Genomic DNA, 19,450 nt, shown 5'->3' on the forward strand with positions numbered 1-19,450 from the left:
GATACAGATACATAAAAAACATTACTCAGGCTAGATAGCAAGTTATCAAACTCAAAAAACAACAAAAAACAAACAGACAAACAAACACCCGGGGATTTTCATGCATCTGCTTTTCTTATGGATATCATATGATTACTTTTTGGATCAAGTGTTGACTCAAATATTGTATTGTGATCAATAAAATAATATAAAAAGTAAAACAATAGTTTAAATAAATTCACATGACAAAAATTGTCAGTTGCATAAGAAGCATAAGAAACAGAATTTACATACGTAATAAGTATAATATGTCTGTTGACATATTTGACTGAACTCAAAGTTCTGCCTCATATAACCTAGCAGCAACTCCTGCATATTTCCCATTTTATGTCTTTATTATAATTTATTTTTTTCCATTTATTTTCTTCTTCAGCAAGCACAGTATGTCCGCACAATATTAACTCTGGGTATAATATTGTGTTTATTTCTCTTTTAGTCTGTATTTATTTCCCTTTGTTTGTGGGTTTTATTTTTGTTTGATCTGCAGTGTCAAGTATTCCCTATATACTATCTCTGCTAATCTATAGGTGAGTGTTCTCATTTTTATTCATATATATATATATATAATTTTTTTTCCCTTCTTTTTCTCATCAAGTTCATTTTGTGTTCAAATTAATCTATTCACATAATTAAAAAAAATGTCAGTGACTGTACGTTATTCTTGTATTTATGTCTACTAATATTTCAAAATTAAAAAATATCAAAAAAGTTAAAAATATCAAAAGAATTTAAAAATAAAATAAATTTAAAAAAATAAATAATAATAATAATAATAATAATAACAATAACAATAACAATAATAATAATAATAATAATAATAATAATAATAATAATAATAATAATAAAATGCAAATAAATGAAGTCTAAGACACATACAGTATTATAGTGGAGTTGCTTTGGCCACACCTGATTTCAAATCTTTTTGCCACTTCAGAAGCATCAGAAGAGTCCAACTTTAAAGCCTCAAATATAGTTGTTTTGTTTCTTAAGTAGTAGCAGAACCACATGCTACCCAGAATACATTGCATCATGTATAGCTTTGCTATTTCAGATTCCCCTACATAGCTTTCAGCAATTCGTTTTTTTCCACATACATTATATCAAAAGCATATTTATAGAGCTTTATTTCTATATTCCGTTTGGCTTCCGTTGACTCACAATCCATTTGCTGCTGTAACACAGTGAAATTCCCCACAGTGACAAGAAAAAGAACATTTCATCTTCTATCTATTTCTATCTCATTCAGTCCAATATTTTGCAGGTATATTTTATCCTGAGACTATTGTCAAGTATCTTCTAAAATGCGATGCGCATGTCTCAATAACTTGAGTCAGCATTCAGTACAAAAAAGCCATTTTAAGTTCATATAGATTCATCTTAACAATTAATTATGTTTCAACACTAATTTGACAGAATTTCAATGCTCTGAAGCCTGGTAGTTACATGAAATATTAGTATGGAACTTGCTATTATGTTTTGGTTAATAACGTGTAGTCATGTTGGGTAATTCACTGAAAATACTTTCTTGAAATTCACATTAAAAACCAGAGTTGGCATGTTTTGAAGGCTCTGTGTATTTTCTGCCTCCGCTCTGCAGCTTTTTGGATTGGCAACCTCTTAAGGGAGGCCTAAAGGGAAACTGTTTGTACGAAGCATCTCTGGATTGTTTTTTAAGGCTCTTGGGTGAGGCTGCAGGTGTTGACGTGAGACAGGTTTTTTTTTTCCATATACCATCGCAGATGAGTATCACCAAATGTAATTACAGTGTTGTCTGCATAATAACATGCTATTTGTGTAACATGTGTGACGCGCCATGGCAAATCCAGGAACAAGTGGGCAGGAGAGAAACAGAGAAGGAGAAGAACTTTCATTTTTGGAGAAAATAGCGATTAGTGCAGCCGATAACTCACATGGTGACACAAGCAAATGTTCAACAGATTCTGCTTTATTGGAAAAGTGCATTGGCAATGCAAAAATTCAAAACGGTAGCAATTTTCCAATTTTGTTCTATCTCGAGAACTTACAGACATAGACAAACAATTTTGGGGAATAATCCACCATTTGTAAGGTCAACAAATTTGGTAGAGCTGTTATTGTAGCCATACCAGCTGTGATATAAACCATGAGATAGATGGCATCCAAGATGGCCACTGCAAAATGGAACTGACAGACAATTTGGCACAAATGTTCTACAGATTCTGCTTTATTGGAAAAGTGCACTGGCCATGCGAAAATTCAAAATGGTGACCATTTTCCAAGATGGCAGAAGCAAAAACCTATTTTTTTTTATATCTCAAATCACAAATTATTTTGGTGCTGAATCCACCATTTTTAGGTGGTAGAGATGTTATTTTAGCCATACCAGCTGTGATATTGACCATAAGAAAGATGGTATCCAAGATGGCCACTGCAAAATGGAACTAACAGACATAGGAATGTGATTTTAGTTGCTAAACCTAAACTGTGAATAAATAATATAATAGAAGACAGACCACACCCTCCCCCACATACTTGCTGACTGTGGCATCTCTGAGCTGAGACCTGAGACAAAATGGTGATATACAATATAAATCTTGATCATTTTAATTCAATTTGCAATAGTGAGGCTGCTCTGAATCCTCACTAATTAAGTTGCTAATGCAAAATGCCACACAGGCACATTTATTAACAAACAGTTGCACAAAATGTGCCACTTTTGGCTTTTTCTCCTATAAAGGACAGCATGTGTGAGTGAGTTCTGTAGTGTGGCTTGTTTCGGGGAAGGTCTGTGTTAAGATGCACTTAGTAATCCATCGAACTGTGTTTTTAAATCCAGTTCTGAGAAGTAATGAATGTAGAGACTCCTAAAACAAGTGTGTTAAAACAAAATAAGCTATAATATCTATTGATATAGGCAATATTGTAATTTTCTATATCGCCAAAATAGAAAACTCGATATACTGTATCTTCAATCTCAATATATCACCCAGCCCTACTCTGTCATAGTTGAAGTTACAATCAATTCATAATGATCAATTTTAATGTTTAAGTGAAACATTTGTTTTTAAATGTGGCAAACAATGCACACACATCATCAACATCAAAAGCAGCACCAAGCAACTTCAAAGTTTTAAAACGATCTACTTATGTGCTGCAGCTTGGCATTGTGATAAAACAGCCCTCATTCATTCTTCCTCCCTCCCATTCATAGTGAGGTTTTCTGTTGGGTGTGTAGAAAGGTTTCCATTGGCCCTGTAGAGGGGAGCAGCGTGGTAGTCTGGGACCAGTACAAGGGTTTGATCAGAGCTCAGCAGCTGTTAACCTTTCCTGCTTCAACGCTTCTCTGTCATTTCCCTCAATCTTTGTTTCTCTCTGCTGCTCACTCTGCACACAGCGCTCTTAAAAAAGGAGGAGTGCGCTCCTTCAACACAGCCAGGAAGAAAAGAGAGTGGCAAGTTGACTCTTAATTGTTGACTTTATAGATTGTTTCTTAAAGCTACCATATTGGGCAGATGGCACAAGGCCACACAATGCGCCGACATGCTGTTTGAACAATAGAAATAAACACGAAAATGGAACAGCTCAACTTTCCAGAATCTTGAACTCGAGGCAGCTTCTGTCCATGCAAATAATCAGGAAAACTATCAAATGCATCACATTCAGGGAGGATTTTGTGAAATTTAGAAATATGCAAGACTTACAACTCATTACTTTAACCTGACAGCTTATATCTGTATTATATTTGTACATTTGTATTATTATTATTTTATCTTTTTTCTACTGTAATGTGTGCACTTGTATTTAATCTTTATTTAATTAACAGTATTTTAGTTAATTATGTACGTGTTCTTTTCTCTTTCTTTCTTTCTTTCTTTCATTGTTTGTTGAGTGTTTATTCTGCAGCTGCGATCAACTCAATGGGCACCCCTGCTTTAGACCCTTAACAGAAAACTAGCAATACATTTAAGCTGAAAAACATATTTGAAAAATTATATTGTATTAAATTGTATTTACTGAGGAAAAATCTGTATATCCCTAAATCATTTACCATGTTTATCAGTCTTTTCCTAATTTTCACTTTGAGGCAGGATGCAGACAAAATAAGATACCTTAAGAGGAAAAGGGTTGAAAAATATACACAGTATATACATAGACTTAAATGCAGGGAGAAAGAAAAATTGGCCATTTATAGCACTTCCTGTCAGAGCGATTCTATGCTGACAGCTCAGTTTGTTGAGGGCGGGGGTGGGACTAAGAGCCAAGGCCTTGGGGTCAAACAACACCTCAACGCAGAGGTGAGAATCTGGAGAACCAAGCTGGTTTATTCCAGTTCTCATGTTTACCGAGAAATGAGGCATCCCTGGAAAACACTGCTGTAGAAAAATGCAACAGGGAACAAATACAAATCTATCAGATTTATGGCTAAAAAGGCAAAAATATATATATTTAAGGGTTTTGTGTCCTCATTAGGCCATCTGCAGACGCTACTGCTACCATGAACAATCCTATATTAAGCTAACCTGACATGACAGAGCTATGAAGCAGAAGGGAAAGAGGCGGATTGATGGGTGTGGGAGGCTGGAAGCAGTTTTCCTGCTCATAATTTGAATTTTCAACACAAAAACACATGAAATAACATCAGATTTTATGAGAAGAAACACTTTGTTCTACCTTGAAGGGGCAGGATGTTGACACTGAAATCCTCCAACTGGCTCAGGGCATTGATGAGGTCCAACTCTTCTTTAATGGAAGGAGGACAGTCTGTGATCAGCTGGAGACATGTCCTGAAGAAAACACCAAATAAGAGAGAAACAAGCCGCTGAAATCACGAGGCAGGATGTTACTGATTTAAAATATAATGTTCAAAAATGTCCTCAGTGTTATGATTGCCACCTAAACAGCATAAAAACGGAAATCTAATCAATTCGTCCTAAAAAAGACAAAATCCTGTTTTTCCTTATGAAAAGTAAAATGAATGAGAGTAAATTTGTCGGGATTTTGCGTGAAAATGTGTAGAAGACAAGGGCCTGTGTACATGTTAGGGCTGGGCGATATGGACCTAAATTCACATCTCAATATGGCGATATACAATATAAATCCCAATATTTTTAACTCAAAGTTTTACCAGAAAGACAATTCTGGGTGCAATTCTGGATACAAAATAAGCTATAAAATACAAATATATCGATATAGGCAATATTGTCTATATTGATATAATACAAAACTCGATATATGTTGAATATCAATATATTGCCCATGCCTAGTATATGTTAAGTTTGGGGAGTAATAAAGTGCTGGATGGCCTTTACTTTTATTTGCTGGAGACAGTTTTGGTGGACACACACTTTAAAGACAGGTACACAAGCTCACAAGAAGACAAATCCATCCTTAAAAAGAACAACTGTCAATGAAAATCAAAAGGTAAAACTTCCTTCCACTCTGACTAAATCAGGCTGTGCTCACACATCAAACTACTACTCACACTCGGCACCTTTCTTTCATATTCCACCTTTCTCTTTTTGCACAGAGCTTAGACTGAGTTTTAATAAAACATCACCATTAACCACTACCATACTTGATCAATTTAACATTTTTAACTCTCTCTCTCTCATTAGTGGTTGCTAAAATGTGTCTCTCACTAAACTCTTTGATCAGTCTACAGTAGAACTGAATTTAAAAACATGTTTTAATATTAATTTATTTTTAGGTTGAGGTACAAAATACAAAAAGAAATAGAATGTATTGGAATATCTAACCAAAGACTTACTGCCCCCCAGTGCCTAATTTGTAAATCATCCGGTCCTGGAACACAGGCCGCGTGTTGTTCCAGCAGTAAGAGAAAGACAAAAATGTAACAAAATACATTTTTTGTAAAGCACCTTTTGCTGACTAAATGGGCGAATAATATCACGTGAACACACAAATAACTAATTAACCAAAATGTTTAACAAAAAAATGATGACGAAAAAGAAGCAAGGACAATCGCCCGTTATGGAGCGCATCTGTCTCTCTCTGAGTGATATCTCTCAAATCTGTCTATTAAACATTCTTTTATATATATTAAGGTCTCCCAATGCTGGAGCCTATCCCAGCACAGCTGTGGGGTTTTTTGTTTGTTTTTTTAAAGTGAGAAGGTCCCTAGCCATTTAAACATTGATTCTTCAGGCAGTTGTGACCTCTCAAGACACTTCGACAAAGTAGCTTAGTATCCTTCTTACTTTGCCAGATCCATGCAGGAGTCCGTTAGAGCCGTGGAGGAATTGAAGTACTCCCGAGCTGCTGCCAGCACTAAATCCACGCTGTTGTCATAAGCCACCTTCAAAGCGAAACCTTTACCCCGAAATGACATGCTGACAGGAATGTCCTGACTGACCTGGAAGCAGTATTGTTTAAAAAATGCCATTGAGTGAGACTCTGAATTCACCAAAAAGGAGTTTAACAGTTTAAGAAGTTAGTGGGTAATCAGTGTGTAACGTACAGCGGAGCAATGCATGAGCTGCCCTGCCAGTCGGATACTCTCCACACGGCTTGAACACAGCAGAGACTCGACAAAGACCTGTGTATGAGAAAAGGAGAAGAAATAAGTGTTGTTAGATTACTGCAGTTTTCTTTCTACTGCACAGACAGGAGATTATCACGTATTAAAGAGATCCTCCACTGTTTTTACAAGTTAAGCCTAAAACCTTTCAAATGTATTTATTAGAAGATATGTACAGTATGCCTAACAAAACACATTATTATGCACCATATTTATTTTATTGCCTTTTAAAAAATAGACTACTTTACAGTTTCAGAGCCAGTGTTTCACCATCTTTGAAATCATGTGATTGATGACATGCAAGTTCTTTTGGGTGGGAGTCCTTCACCGGTCCGTGATTTAAACACTAACTTCAGCTACCTGAGCGTGTCTGCACACGGTTTAGGGGAAAATAAAGCCCCCTTAGGAGATCTCTTGTTCTTTGCCTCATTGTCTACTACAAAACTGCAGAATTGGAGCTGTCGCCCCCTCCTGTTACAGGTTTTTTTTGGTTCACATCGGCATCTTTCACTTTTCCTGATTATTTAATTTGACTGAAAAATTTAAATAATCTAAAACGCAGGCTGAACGTTTCACTGCAGTGGAAAACAATGGGACATTTACAGGCAGTGAAGCTGTGTGACATCATCAATCACATGATTTCAAGATGGCGGAACACAGGCTCTAAAACTGTAAACTAGTCCCACTTTTAAAAGGCAGTTAATTGAATATGGTGCATAATAATGTGTTTTGTTAGGCAGATAACTTCTATTAAGTACATTTCAAAGATTTTAGGCCAAAATTGTAAAAAATAAAATAAAACACTTACATTTAAAATGTATAATTACCTGATGACAGGCCGTTGGATCGAGACAAGAGTAAACATTTTGCTGCATGTCAAGCAGGTCCTGAAGAAGACTTTTCCACACCGTCTCATTCACCGGGGGCTTTCTGGATGTAGGCAGAAATATTTATTAGATATCCACATGTTGATCTCTCCAAGCAGTGACAAAAGTCTGTCTTCATATGATATGGTTCATACTTGCGTCCCGTGTGTCGACATAGTTTCACCATTAGTTGGTGGGCCTCTTCTTTACTGTTCTCACTGTTCTTCACGTATGAGATTGGCTTCTGCAGCCCGTGTTTCTCTAGAACCTCCACCACACTATCAACGAGAAGCAGAAACAAATACATATATTCATAGTGTTCTACAGTGGTATAGATAAACACAAACAGGGTGGAGCATAAAAACACATCGAGTTGCATAATTTATTATGAGGGGTTTTTTTCAGGAGAGGTTTACCTGTAACAGTAAGATCACCCCCCCCAAAAAAAAAAAACATTGAAAAACAAACATGGGAGCAATACAGTGCAGTCTCAATTGTGCATTATTCTGGCAGGAGGAAGTAATTTGCAGACCACGGTGCAGATGTGTGGAGCAAAACTGAAAAGGAACAAGATCAACTGTAAGAGAGGCGGCACATCTTTGCTGTGTCGAATGTAGGCCTTCAAATGTGAAAAACACGAGCACGCGTGTGTGTGTGATGGTGAAGGATTAGCATGGCACTCCTCGTCTCAACAGGGTCACGCTGCTACAGATGTTCGCTCTCTACCGCAACTCATTACCATAGTAAACAGGTGCCTGCGTGTCGCTGTATACGCGCGCAGGTATACGACAGATAACAAGCGTTGTTCTATAGAGCCGCGTGTGTGTGTCCTGTGCATGTTCTCTCTGCACATTTAAATGGACCAGCAAGAAGGTGGTGGCAGTATCTGAACACAGCTTTTATTGTGGAGGCAGGATTCATTTAGTAGATTTCTTCATCAATATGGCACATTTTTGTTGTCTTTTTGTGTGTTTTTCAAGTGAATATGTGTGTTTTTGTTATATGTTTCTTGTCCTTGTCATTTTGTGTATGTTTCTGTCATTTTGTGTAATTTTGTGTCTTTGAAGTACTTTTGTATATGTTGTTTTTGTTGTCATGTTGTGTGTTTTAAGAATACTTTTTGTATTGTTTTTTAATCCTTTTGTGTTTTTGTTGTTACTTTTTGTACTTTTCTTGGCATTTTGTCGCCATTTTATGTGTTTCTGGAGTTTTGTCTATTATGCTGTTCTTTGTATAACTTCCAATTTCATGAATTACAATTTTGTTTTGGGGGCTGCATAAAATAAAGCTGAGGGCTGTATGTGGCCCCCGGCTGCCTATGTCTGCTCTAAAGCATAGACTGAGGCCTAATGCCCGCTTTTCTTCCTCCTCCTCCTCCCCATCATCATCAGCTAAATTCGTATTCCTTTCAGGCCTCTACCTTTTCCTAACATTTTATCCTTATCCTCCTTTATTCATCCTAATCACAACTCTGTGTTTGGAAGTTACCCTGTGGAGAAGGATGGAAGAGAAAAAAGAGAGAGGGAAGAGGAGATGAAGAATAGAAGTGTGCACAGAGGTGATTTTAACCTGTAACAGAGAAGGCCCTGAGGCTGTTTAAACACCATGGGAAAGACACTGGTTGTTCAGATGGTGAATGTGTGGCTGAGTTGACCGTGCAATCGTGTCTCTTCTCCTTCTTAGTGTTTTCCATCAGCCACATAATGGGAGGAGGAAAGTAATAAGCGGCGCTACACGGTGAACATTTCCCAAGCAATGCGCCATTAATCACAATACGGAAGGGGCCTTGTTCTCGTCAACACTTTAAATGTCCTGCCAACAGGTACAGCGGAGATGTATAGATGAAGAGGTGCCATGCAGCCTTTTTCCTTCAGTAATAGTCCACGGCCGAAAGAATTCAATCCAAGCTGCAAAATCATCATATCTCAACGACGGAAATGAGTTCATGTTGTACATCCTGATAGATCAGCATAACGCAATCTTACCTGAGGTGCTTCTCAAGTTTGTCCACCTGATCATGGAGGGATGCAGTGACGCCCGTTTGTGGTCTGCAACAACAAGAAATAAAAACATGATTAACATGATGAAAAGATATCCTGAGTAAACAAAGTAGACAACAAAGAGCACGCAAATTCAAAGACACTGTTCTCCTTGTAATATATACTTGGATTACGCGAGAGTAGGGCAACTTTTATAACAACGAAAACCAAAAGAATGTGTTTGTCTGACCACATTGTCAATAATCATATCAGCATTTAAAATAATGAAAGTTTTGAACAAGAATACATAAGAGGACAAAGGGTTTTTCTGTTTTTTGTGGTTATTTTTTGTCTTTCTCTCTTGATGTTTCGTGTATCGATGTGGTCATTTTGTGAGTTTTGGTTGTCATTTTGTGCATTTATCCCTCATTTTGTAGATTTTAGTTGTTTTGTGGATTTTTGGTGTCGTTTTGTGTGTTTTAGAAGTAGCTTTGCGTGTTTTACTGTCATTTTCAGGTTATGAGTGATGATTTTTGTTGTCGTTTTGAATATTTTTCTCCCATTTTGTGTTTTTTTTGTGTGTTATTGGAGTCATTTTGTGTATTTTTGGAGTATTTTTTTGTGTTTTTTTGTGTCGTTTAGTGCAGTTATCTCTCCTTTTATGCATTTTAGTTGTTTTCTGTATTTTTGGTGTCGCTTTGTGGGTTTTAGAAGTCATTTTGTAGGTTTTTTCCTGTATTTTTCGTGCGTCACGAGTCATTTTTATGTATTTGTTGTAATTTTGTAAATTTTGCTGTGAATTTGCATATTTTTCTTCCATTTTGCATTTCTTTTTTTTTCATTTTGTGTTACTGCAGTAATTTTGTGTATTTATGGAGTATTTTTCTGTAAATTTGTATGTTTACTTTGGGGCCGCACAATATAAGAGCAAGGGCCACATGTGGTACCTGTGCTGCTAATTTTCCATGTCTGGGTTACACCTCATAAAGGTGTTAATGTGGCCAACTATTGAGAATTCATACTGATTCCCCACTAAAAATAACGCCCCAGGATATTTTGCTTTGAATGAAAGTTTCTGGGTCACGCAAGTCCGTCCCCCGTTGGATTAGTGACCCTGTTTAAACTTCCCCTATCAGTGGAATAATGAATGTGCTCTGAATGTGTTACAGTAGCCAAAAGCTTGACCTTCAAAATGAATGATTTCTTTGAATCCTGGCCTTTTCTTCTGCTACTTCACTTTCTACTGCTTACATTACCACCTTATTTTCTTCAATGAAACTTAACTTTTAGTCTACATCATGTGCATGCTCAGTTATCATAAATAATGTATTTTAATCATATTAAACTTGTTTAAAATGATTGTTTTTACAATTTAGTTCAATATACTAAGGCTTGGCTGGCAGTTCTGAAGCTTAGCAAGTAAGAAAAACCGTTACGGATCGGATGTACTTCTTATTTGCTGCGAAAATAATCCGAACACTGAACGCTTATTTATGAAGACATGTGTCAGAATGTAATAGCTAGAAAATGCTAAAGCTCATTTTTGGCTGCATGACTAAAAAAAAAAAAGAAAAAAAAACAGGAAAACAAATATAACAGTAATAAAATATATTAATACAAGTTTAAAATAAAACCTAATTTAAAAATTTAATACTAGGCACTGCTGCAAGTCAAGAACATGTTTTTTTTTTTATTTTCATTGTGATGAATTTTATACTTTTCCTGAGTATTTACAAGGACAGAAACAGACTGCTATGTGCTATCGGCCTTGAGTAAATGGCATTCATTTCTAAACCATTCCACCATTTATTTATATTCGCATTGCATGGGCTATATTTCAGCCTTGATTTCTAATGGAGAGTCATAGTAAACAGGTACGTTCAAAAAGAGTACAAAAAAATCCAATGCTATTATGAGTAGTAGTAAAAAAGAAAAAAGAGATGTAGAAACATTACATTTAGAATCTGATGATGTTATAGTAGCTGTAATAGTAGTATAACATCTTGTAGTTATATCATGTATAATCAATATATACTGTATACCACTAGGGAGTTCATTTTAAATAGGGCCGCGATGCTAATAACCAAGTTTTTCTCGATCTGTGCCAAGAAAAAAACTTGATGACTCACAACAAATCACAATATTCAATATTTAATTTTAATAGGAACTCTATTTCTTAAACGTATAAGCCAAATGAGGGGATTTTGGATTTAAAAAATCCCTGTTCCCAACAACTTATGACTAAACCACAGTTGACATTAAGCCACTGAAGCCACTAAATCTCTCTCACAGCACATTAGAATCCCACCGCCTTCATCTGGAAGCACGACAACACATGCTGGTTCAATAAAGACTCTATTCCCTTACAATAATAGCGCCGTCATTTATTTAAGAGTGCTCATCCCCGACTGTGTGATAAGCAGAGAAAAAAAACATACAACCTGCAGCATGGCACTGCAGTAAAGAAAAAGTGAGCTATGCGATGCCTCTTTGGAGCCAATTGAAAAGAAAAATGTTTTTCCCCTACTTATTGAGTTGTTATTACCAACCTGTCCTTCAAACACACCTACAAAAGTCTCATGGTGAACCTTTAAAAACAGGGCCTCCTGCTACTTGGAATGAAAATGTTGCAGAAGGTGAAGGAGAGAAAGACAGAACGAAGAAAAAGCTGGAACGATGGAACGAATGGCCCTCAAAATGAGAGAGAGAGAGAGAAAAGAAAGAGCGAGTGCAAAGAGAGGGAATGAAAATAAGAAATGGTTGTTAACTTTAGTCCAATAATGGCACTAGTGGACTTGCTAGTGGTGGGACTTGATTACAAAAAAATTATCTAATTAATTAGAGACTTTGTCACTAATGCCTAACACTATTTGACATTAGAAGGAACATTTTTCAATTCAAATGTTGTATATGACTGAATCAATGAAAACAATAAATGAGCTAAAACAATGAAATTGTGTTGGTTATTTTCATCACTGAGTGCTAACAATGTGCAATATGAATAAAGAATATTATGATTGCATTGTTCACAAAGCATAAACTTACATTTAAGTAAGTTATATTAATGGTTTTACAGATTTTTTGGGGAGATTCTTAAACAAATGTACTTTTGTGTATTAAAATAAAAAGAAAAAAACAACACACATTCCAGAGAATTGGAAAATGAACATTGCAAATCTGGCATGAAATAAATGAAGTTGATTAATTTTGTTTGAAATGGTCTTTCTGCTATCTGTAGCACCGCTTCTAGCTCCGCCCACATCCTCTACCACCGAGAGTGGTCGACTGTCCAGTGACTTTGTCCATTTTAGTCCATTCACTCATGGACTTAATCATTTTGGCTCTGAACCCTGTCATCTTGTCCAGTGTGGAATGGAGACACTGCCTGCTCAGACTAGGACCGTTTTCCATGCTAGCTGCTACATGTTTAGCATTGAGGAGGCTAGAAGAGCTTCGTAATCGGCAAACTCTTTCGTGCACAAAATGCACACAACTGGGCCTTTGTTTTCTTTTTCTTTTTTTAACTAAAAATAATGCCCACAAAGCACAGCAACGACTTCTCCTCTGGTTCTCCTGTTTCTTGTGTTGTGCTCTGTGCATCAGTATTATGGTTATGCTGGGAACTGGGAAGGTTCTGTACTATTTGTAGTGCAAAAAAAAAAAAAAAGAAGAAGAAGAAGCGATGACACCAATGTTCTTCAACATTGGGGTCATTCACCTGAAAAGCCTAGTAATTGAATAAAACAAATGACTAATTAAAATATTTTTTTTTATTATTAAATTCTTATTTTTTATTAAAACAATACACAATCTTAAACAACTGTACTCTTTACATTCACTTTTTCAAATATAAATCTAATTCAAATAAAATGCAGTATAAAATATCTGAGCTGGCGCAATTTGTCACTATTTACACATTTGTAACACTGGAACAAATGTGATCAAAATCGAATTCGAGAAAATGTGTTATTGAATTAAGGATTGATCCCAATAAGGATCAAATGCCTTTCTTTTTTTTAGTGCGTTATTTTTCTGTAATTAATGAATCGCAATTAATGCAATAAAATCCCAGCACTAATTTCAGCAACATGTAGAATCAATGTCAAATTGGCATATAAGAACGACACCACTTTCCTTTTTTGAACAAGCGCTAGTGCATTTAGGCGTGCATTTTTGTGTGTGTGTGTTTGTGTGTGGTTAGTCTGACCCAAAGCCCCGCTGAGGCAGACACTCCAGGATGTCATAACAAAGGCTGAGCTGGTCATCCCTCTCACAGCTGTAAATGCACTCCAAAGCCACCGACATCAGCTGGTCAGGATCCCCGATGATCTTCTGCTGACACTGTGGATGAGACAACAGCACCGTCAGTTTTGCACCACAATGACTCACCCACCCTGTGGTTTAGACGTGGACCCAGACTAATGTTGTTGTGCGTGTGTGTGTGTTTAAGAGTATGTGAGTGCTTGATGGTTTATAGGTCTCAGGAGGCCTTGGCTGAGCCCATATGGGTTCATAAATATAACATTTACAGTGCAGGGTTATGACATTGGCCCTGACATCCCATAACTAGCCACAGCTGCTGCTGCTGCGTGTGTGTGTGTGTGTGTAGGACTTTAGCTCACTGTCCCTTCATCAATGGCACATGTGTCAAACTCAAGGCCCGGGGGCCAAATCCGATCCTTTATCAGATGCAAAAGTACTTTATTTATCCCAGGGGGGAATTACAGGAGTTCTCAACCGGTCTCACCCTGGGACCCACATTTTGCCATGATCATTGAATCGCGAACCACTTTTTTTAGAATTCACCTGACCAAATGTAGTTTTTCAAAAATAACTGTTGAAAAAACAATATCTGTGTCTTTTTTAAAACATACATCGATATATGTTCCTGCGTGACATGCATTTCACAGCATGCCTGGCAAAAGAAAAGTTTCTTTCAAAATAAAAAACAAGTCCAAAATGAGAGACATTCAGTATTTATTTATTCTTAACCAACTTGTCGCGACCCACTTTTGATTCTCAACCCACCAGTTGAAAATCGCTGCTTTAGAGCAACCAATTCGGCACGCAGGAGTAAATAAAAATGACAGAGAAAACAATATTTATGATATAAATATTCATTATATATAATATAAATTCAATTTGGTAATAAATTACCAAATAATCCAGTTGTAGATATATCAAATTCACCAACTCAACAATTGTTTTAGGGGCTCGCAGTTTTCCTTTGTTTATATCACATGAATGATAATTTTTAATTGCAAACTGTAAAAAGAACTCTACAAATTCCACAAAATTCCTCTAAATTGCACAAAAATTGGTAACAACATCAAGATTTTTTGTGAATTGAACAAATATTGAAAACAACGGCACACTTTCCCCCACCTAAAAACTACGGTCCATTTGAGATCAAACTGGTCCGTATTTGGCCCCTTAACTCAAATGAGTTTGACACACCTGATCTATGGCTACCCATGCATGACATTCCCGTCACTTCTGTATTTTGTGCATTTGCACTTGGATACTTGCATCAGGTTTGGAGTGTTGAAAAACAATGAGAGGCAGGGTGAGGTCCCGCTGTGCCAGTTGGACCAAGTATTCTCTGAGCAGAGCTTTGGCAGCCCCCTCCTCCTGGCCCTCACAGCGGTGCAGGAATGGGACCATCCACTGGAAGACGTCTTTCACGTAGCGCTCTGTGCTGGACTGGTGAAGCAAAAAGGATTCAGGTCACTGAGATAAATATTGATGTTATAAATCCATGCATCACAGACTCACTCTATGCATAAGGTCATGAGACGCTCAAGTCTAAGCACGGCTGCCTTAGAGAGAGAATAAGTGGTTACAGTCTGTTGAGCCGTGGAAATGGCTGAGTAGGAACGTTTTAACCTCTCAACCCCTTGGGCCAGGGGTGTCCAAAGTTGCAATCCCACAGGTTTTAAATGTCTTCATGATCCAAAACCACCATTACCATGTAGCTCTGCAGAAAGCCTGGTGATAACCCTGCCCTTACATGGTAAGTGAGACATCTAATACGTGCTGGAACGCAGTTTGGACAACCCTATTTTAGCTAAATAAGTGGTTTAATCCCATGGGTGGGGGATTCTTTTCATCTTAAACCCATGTAATCACTAATTAACTTCCTTATTTAGACCATTGTTCCACTGTATTATACTTAATTTTCCAGATAATTTTAAAAAAGAGACAGACTTTCGACTTTGCTTGGAGTGAAACATACTCATGGTCTGATCGGCTTCTTTTTCCTAAACTTTTGCTAAATGTTGAGTCATTAAACTAAAACTGACATAATTGTAGCAAGTTCATTTTGTCTTTTTTGAAATAATAATAATTCCTGTAAATACGTATATATCTATCCTTTATTCTTTTATTTTTTTCTATTTATATTTAGGGCCCATGCAACAACATTGCGTAGGAACCTATTGTAATGCAATGAGCTGTGATAAATACAGTGTTAAAAAAACATTTTTGGCAGTTTAGGAAAGACAATAGCACATTAGATAATCTATAGCACTCGTGTCAAACTCAAGGCCCGGGGGCGAAATCCGGCCTTTTAGAGCATCCAATTTGACCCGCCTGAGACAGTTGAAATGGGAAAACATGAATTATTGTGTAAATTACCAAATAACTCAGTGGTATATATCTCAAATTCACAATATTAGTGAAACTCCTCGATATTTTTAGGGGCTCACAGTTTTCCCATGCTTATATAACTAGAATGCAGTCATTTTTAAATGCAAAATGTGGGAAGAACTCTATATGTTTCCATAAACCTTGCAATTTCTCACTAACAATTTCACAAAATTCCTCTAAATTACACAAAAAATGTGTCACAAAATGAAGACGTTGTGAAGTGAAGATCCTGCAGGGACTGATATTGAAAACTAAGGCCCAATAATGTTGACATTGCCCTTTTTTTCCCCACCTAAGATTTGTGGCCTACGTGAAATCAAACTCGTTCATATTTGACCCCTGAATTCAAATGAGTTTGACACCCCTGATCTAAAGTGTTCATAGATCCAGACGAGGCAACAAATTATTCTCCAATAATTGCAGATTTTTTTTAAGACACTGTTGAAAACACAAATGCCAGTAAAATAAGAGATAATGACAACAATAAAGCCAGTTTTCTTGCATTCCACTCTTTCCAATATTTTGTGGATACTTGTGTGAATATCTGTGCTAAGAGACTAACAGAAATTATTATTAGAGGATTTGCCACAGTTCTGCCAGGCTATATCAACTGCTTGTGTCTCTTTATGTAATTCCACAGAGACAGAATGAAGCAGGGTCCAGCGCTCTGTGGTGGCCATACCATCTGTCGCTGGACTGTCAAGAAAACAGTTCTTTATGATTCTGTTTGAAGCTTAAAATCTTTTTTATGTGTCAAAAAAAATGATCTTATTCAAGTCAACTTGAATCTGAACTATAATAGCTGAGCTGTGTTGTCTCATGAATTAATAAAATGCAAAACAGTTTTTTTGTTGCAATGCATTTTCCATTCATTCTGACTGAACATTTACAATAAAATAGGATTGAATTAAAATCCCAAAGCTAAGTGGAAACATACACACACCCCACACAAACACAGAAGATATAAAGGGAGTGAAATCTAAACAGCATGTTAGCATTAGCTGTCCATCTACTTCCAGTATATGACAAATCCGATTGCCAATAGTCTTAAAACTGGCAATTATTAGCTACAGGTTTAGAGGACAGCTCATATTATGTACTCCAGAGGGAGATTTAACTCAGGTGCCCACGGCAAACCAGACTCAAAGCTTCCTCACTGCTTTTGAAAATAGACTTTGTAACACCAGGCAGTGAGGATTTCACTATTTATCAAAAAAACAAGTTCACCTTAAGGCTGCCATTCAATTGTTCAAAAAAAATGCAGCTGTTCTGTGCAAGAGCTGCAGCTGCGATCCATTACGTTCTTATAGGAGCAGATCAAAGACAATAATGTAACATGAGTCAGGGCCAAGAAAATTAAATATTATGATAGGGAAATGGGAGGCAAGGTTTCTTTTTATTTGTATTGCAATAATCATCCCACATGCTGTTTTAGAAAGACAGACTGAGCATCGTGTGGCTTTTACCAGAGAACTTGAAATAAGAAAATAAGAAGTTTCTATAAGGATGCTTCAGTGCAAAGGAAAGGTTCAAATGAGCCTCTTTGTGATTTGAAGGCAATAAATGATTTCAGCCTTTTTATGGGGGAAGAAGTGAAAAGAAGGTAATTGGTGCAAACCACGTTACTTACGTCCTTCATGAGCAGGTGGAGTTTGTCGATGTTGCTGTGCTGCTGCAAATCTTTAAGTGTCAGACTCAATTCGCATGACGTCTCATACACCAGTGTTTCCATGGTGACCAAGTCATCACACAAAAGCTCCAGCCCAGGGATCTCCCGCTCTTTCCCCAGACGCACCAAGGACAGGGCGCAGTCCACCTGATGGTCAATAGGTAAACACAACAACATAAAGGAATAAAGCAAGATTGGAGCAGGAACAGGAAATAACTTGCTGACATTGCAATTTGCTTTGTTCGCTCACTAGATAATATGCTTTCAGGGAAATGTGCTTTTGATGTATGTTTAAATACTGTCTGAACCTTTTTGATTGCATTTCGTAAGACACCGTTCATCATGTGCTTTCTTGTATATGGGGTGCCAAATGTAAAAACTCAGTTACTTTTTCATAGCCGACATATTTTGAACAAATTTTTCTTTCATTTGAGACAGAAATGCATGTAAAACATGTTCTATATCACTGGTAAAAATGTGCATGCATAAATCTAAATGTAAATGTTAAATATAAATATAAGTGTTAAATATAATTGTTAATGTAAATGTTAAAAATAAATGTTAAATAGGTTACCAAGTGTAAAGCTAAATGTTTAGAAATTATGCAAAGTGGGCAAAGACATGGTGGGATCTCTCCAAACTGACAATCTCAGAAGTGCGGTATTGATTGATGGTGTGCGGGCTTCAAAAACAGACTTTGTATAATTTCTAAACATTTAGCTTTACACTTGGCAACCAATTTAACATTTACATTGAGATTAAACATTTAGATTTCGGTTCAACATTTAGATTTATGTTTAACATTTAGATTTATGTTTAACATTTAGATTTATGTTTAACATTTAGATTTTACTTTTACATTTAGATTTAACATTTACATTTAGATTTATTTTTCATGTTTACACATTTTTAACAATAATATAGCACATGCTGTTTTATATGAATTTGTCTCAAATGAAAGAAACATGAGCTAATTGTGAGGAAAATGAACTAAATATGTCGGCTATGAAACAGTTTTTACATTCAGCACCCCATGCTTTTGAGAGGATCAATCTTTTTAAATGTGTATTACAGGCACACCTCGCCACCATTTTTATTCTCCATTCTTTATTCTTAAAAGGACTAATGGACTAAATTAGATGGTGCTGTTTCTCATTTACCGAGTTCTATTATGTTGAAGTTCCATTCATTACAGTGTTGTATGGGTTAGTGTTTGATCTGAACTCCGACTGATACAATTACCCTTAACATGACTTTCATTTAAAAATTACATTTGAAAGAAAATGTGCAGAGAGCAAATAAACAACTTAGGTTCAGCCAAAAAAAAAGAAAAATAATACAAATACACATTTAATTAATGACTGAAAAAAAAGAAAAACAATTGAAAGTCATATAAAGACATTAACTTCTGCACTATGAGAAAGACTGTAGTGATCTCAATTTCAAAACAAAGTTCTGATTCTTTGATTGTACAACTTGAGGTACAGATTGGCATCTCATCTCCTTCACAGTATGCAACGAATCATCCAAGCTGAACAACTGAACAATTTGAGCGAGTTTTTTGTTTATTTTTATACTTTTCCTGCAACTACACCAAACTTGCTATATTTTAACCTATTTCAATCACTTTTTCTTGCATTATTTTTGCTCTTTTTAATGCAATTCTGCTACATTACTCCCATTTCTGCCATTTCTCCATCAAATTTCAATGCCTTTTCTGCACATTTGGACC

The 19,450-nt window shown here is 36.4% G+C and overlaps 1 protein-coding gene across 1 annotated transcript in view; it reads right to left on the bottom strand.

Annotated features, from left to right (window-relative positions):
- nbas (NBAS subunit of NRZ tethering complex) overlaps positions 1-19,450 on the bottom strand; it is a 203,810-nt gene that overhangs the window by 114,596 nt on the left and 69,764 nt on the right. The window contains exons 24-32 of the mRNA XM_028439227.1: positions 17,680-17,865; positions 14,931-15,104; positions 13,609-13,742; positions 9,408-9,470; positions 7,578-7,700; positions 7,384-7,486; positions 6,497-6,574; positions 6,237-6,391; positions 4,690-4,802 (exon numbers count right to left, since the gene is read on the bottom strand). Coding sequence (XP_028295028.1) covers positions 4,690-4,802; positions 6,237-6,391; positions 6,497-6,574; positions 7,384-7,486; positions 7,578-7,700; positions 9,408-9,470; positions 13,609-13,742; positions 14,931-15,104; positions 17,680-17,865 — 1,129 coding nt within the window. The remainder of the gene's footprint in view (positions 1-4,689; positions 4,803-6,236; positions 6,392-6,496; positions 6,575-7,383; positions 7,487-7,577; positions 7,701-9,407; positions 9,471-13,608; positions 13,743-14,930; positions 15,105-17,679; positions 17,866-19,450) is intronic.

Source organism: Gouania willdenowi, chromosome 24 (assembly GCF_900634775.1).
Source record: "Gouania willdenowi chromosome 24, fGouWil2.1, whole genome shotgun sequence".
In the NCBI taxonomy this organism is placed as follows: domain Eukaryota; kingdom Metazoa; phylum Chordata; class Actinopteri; order Blenniiformes; family Gobiesocidae; genus Gouania; species Gouania willdenowi.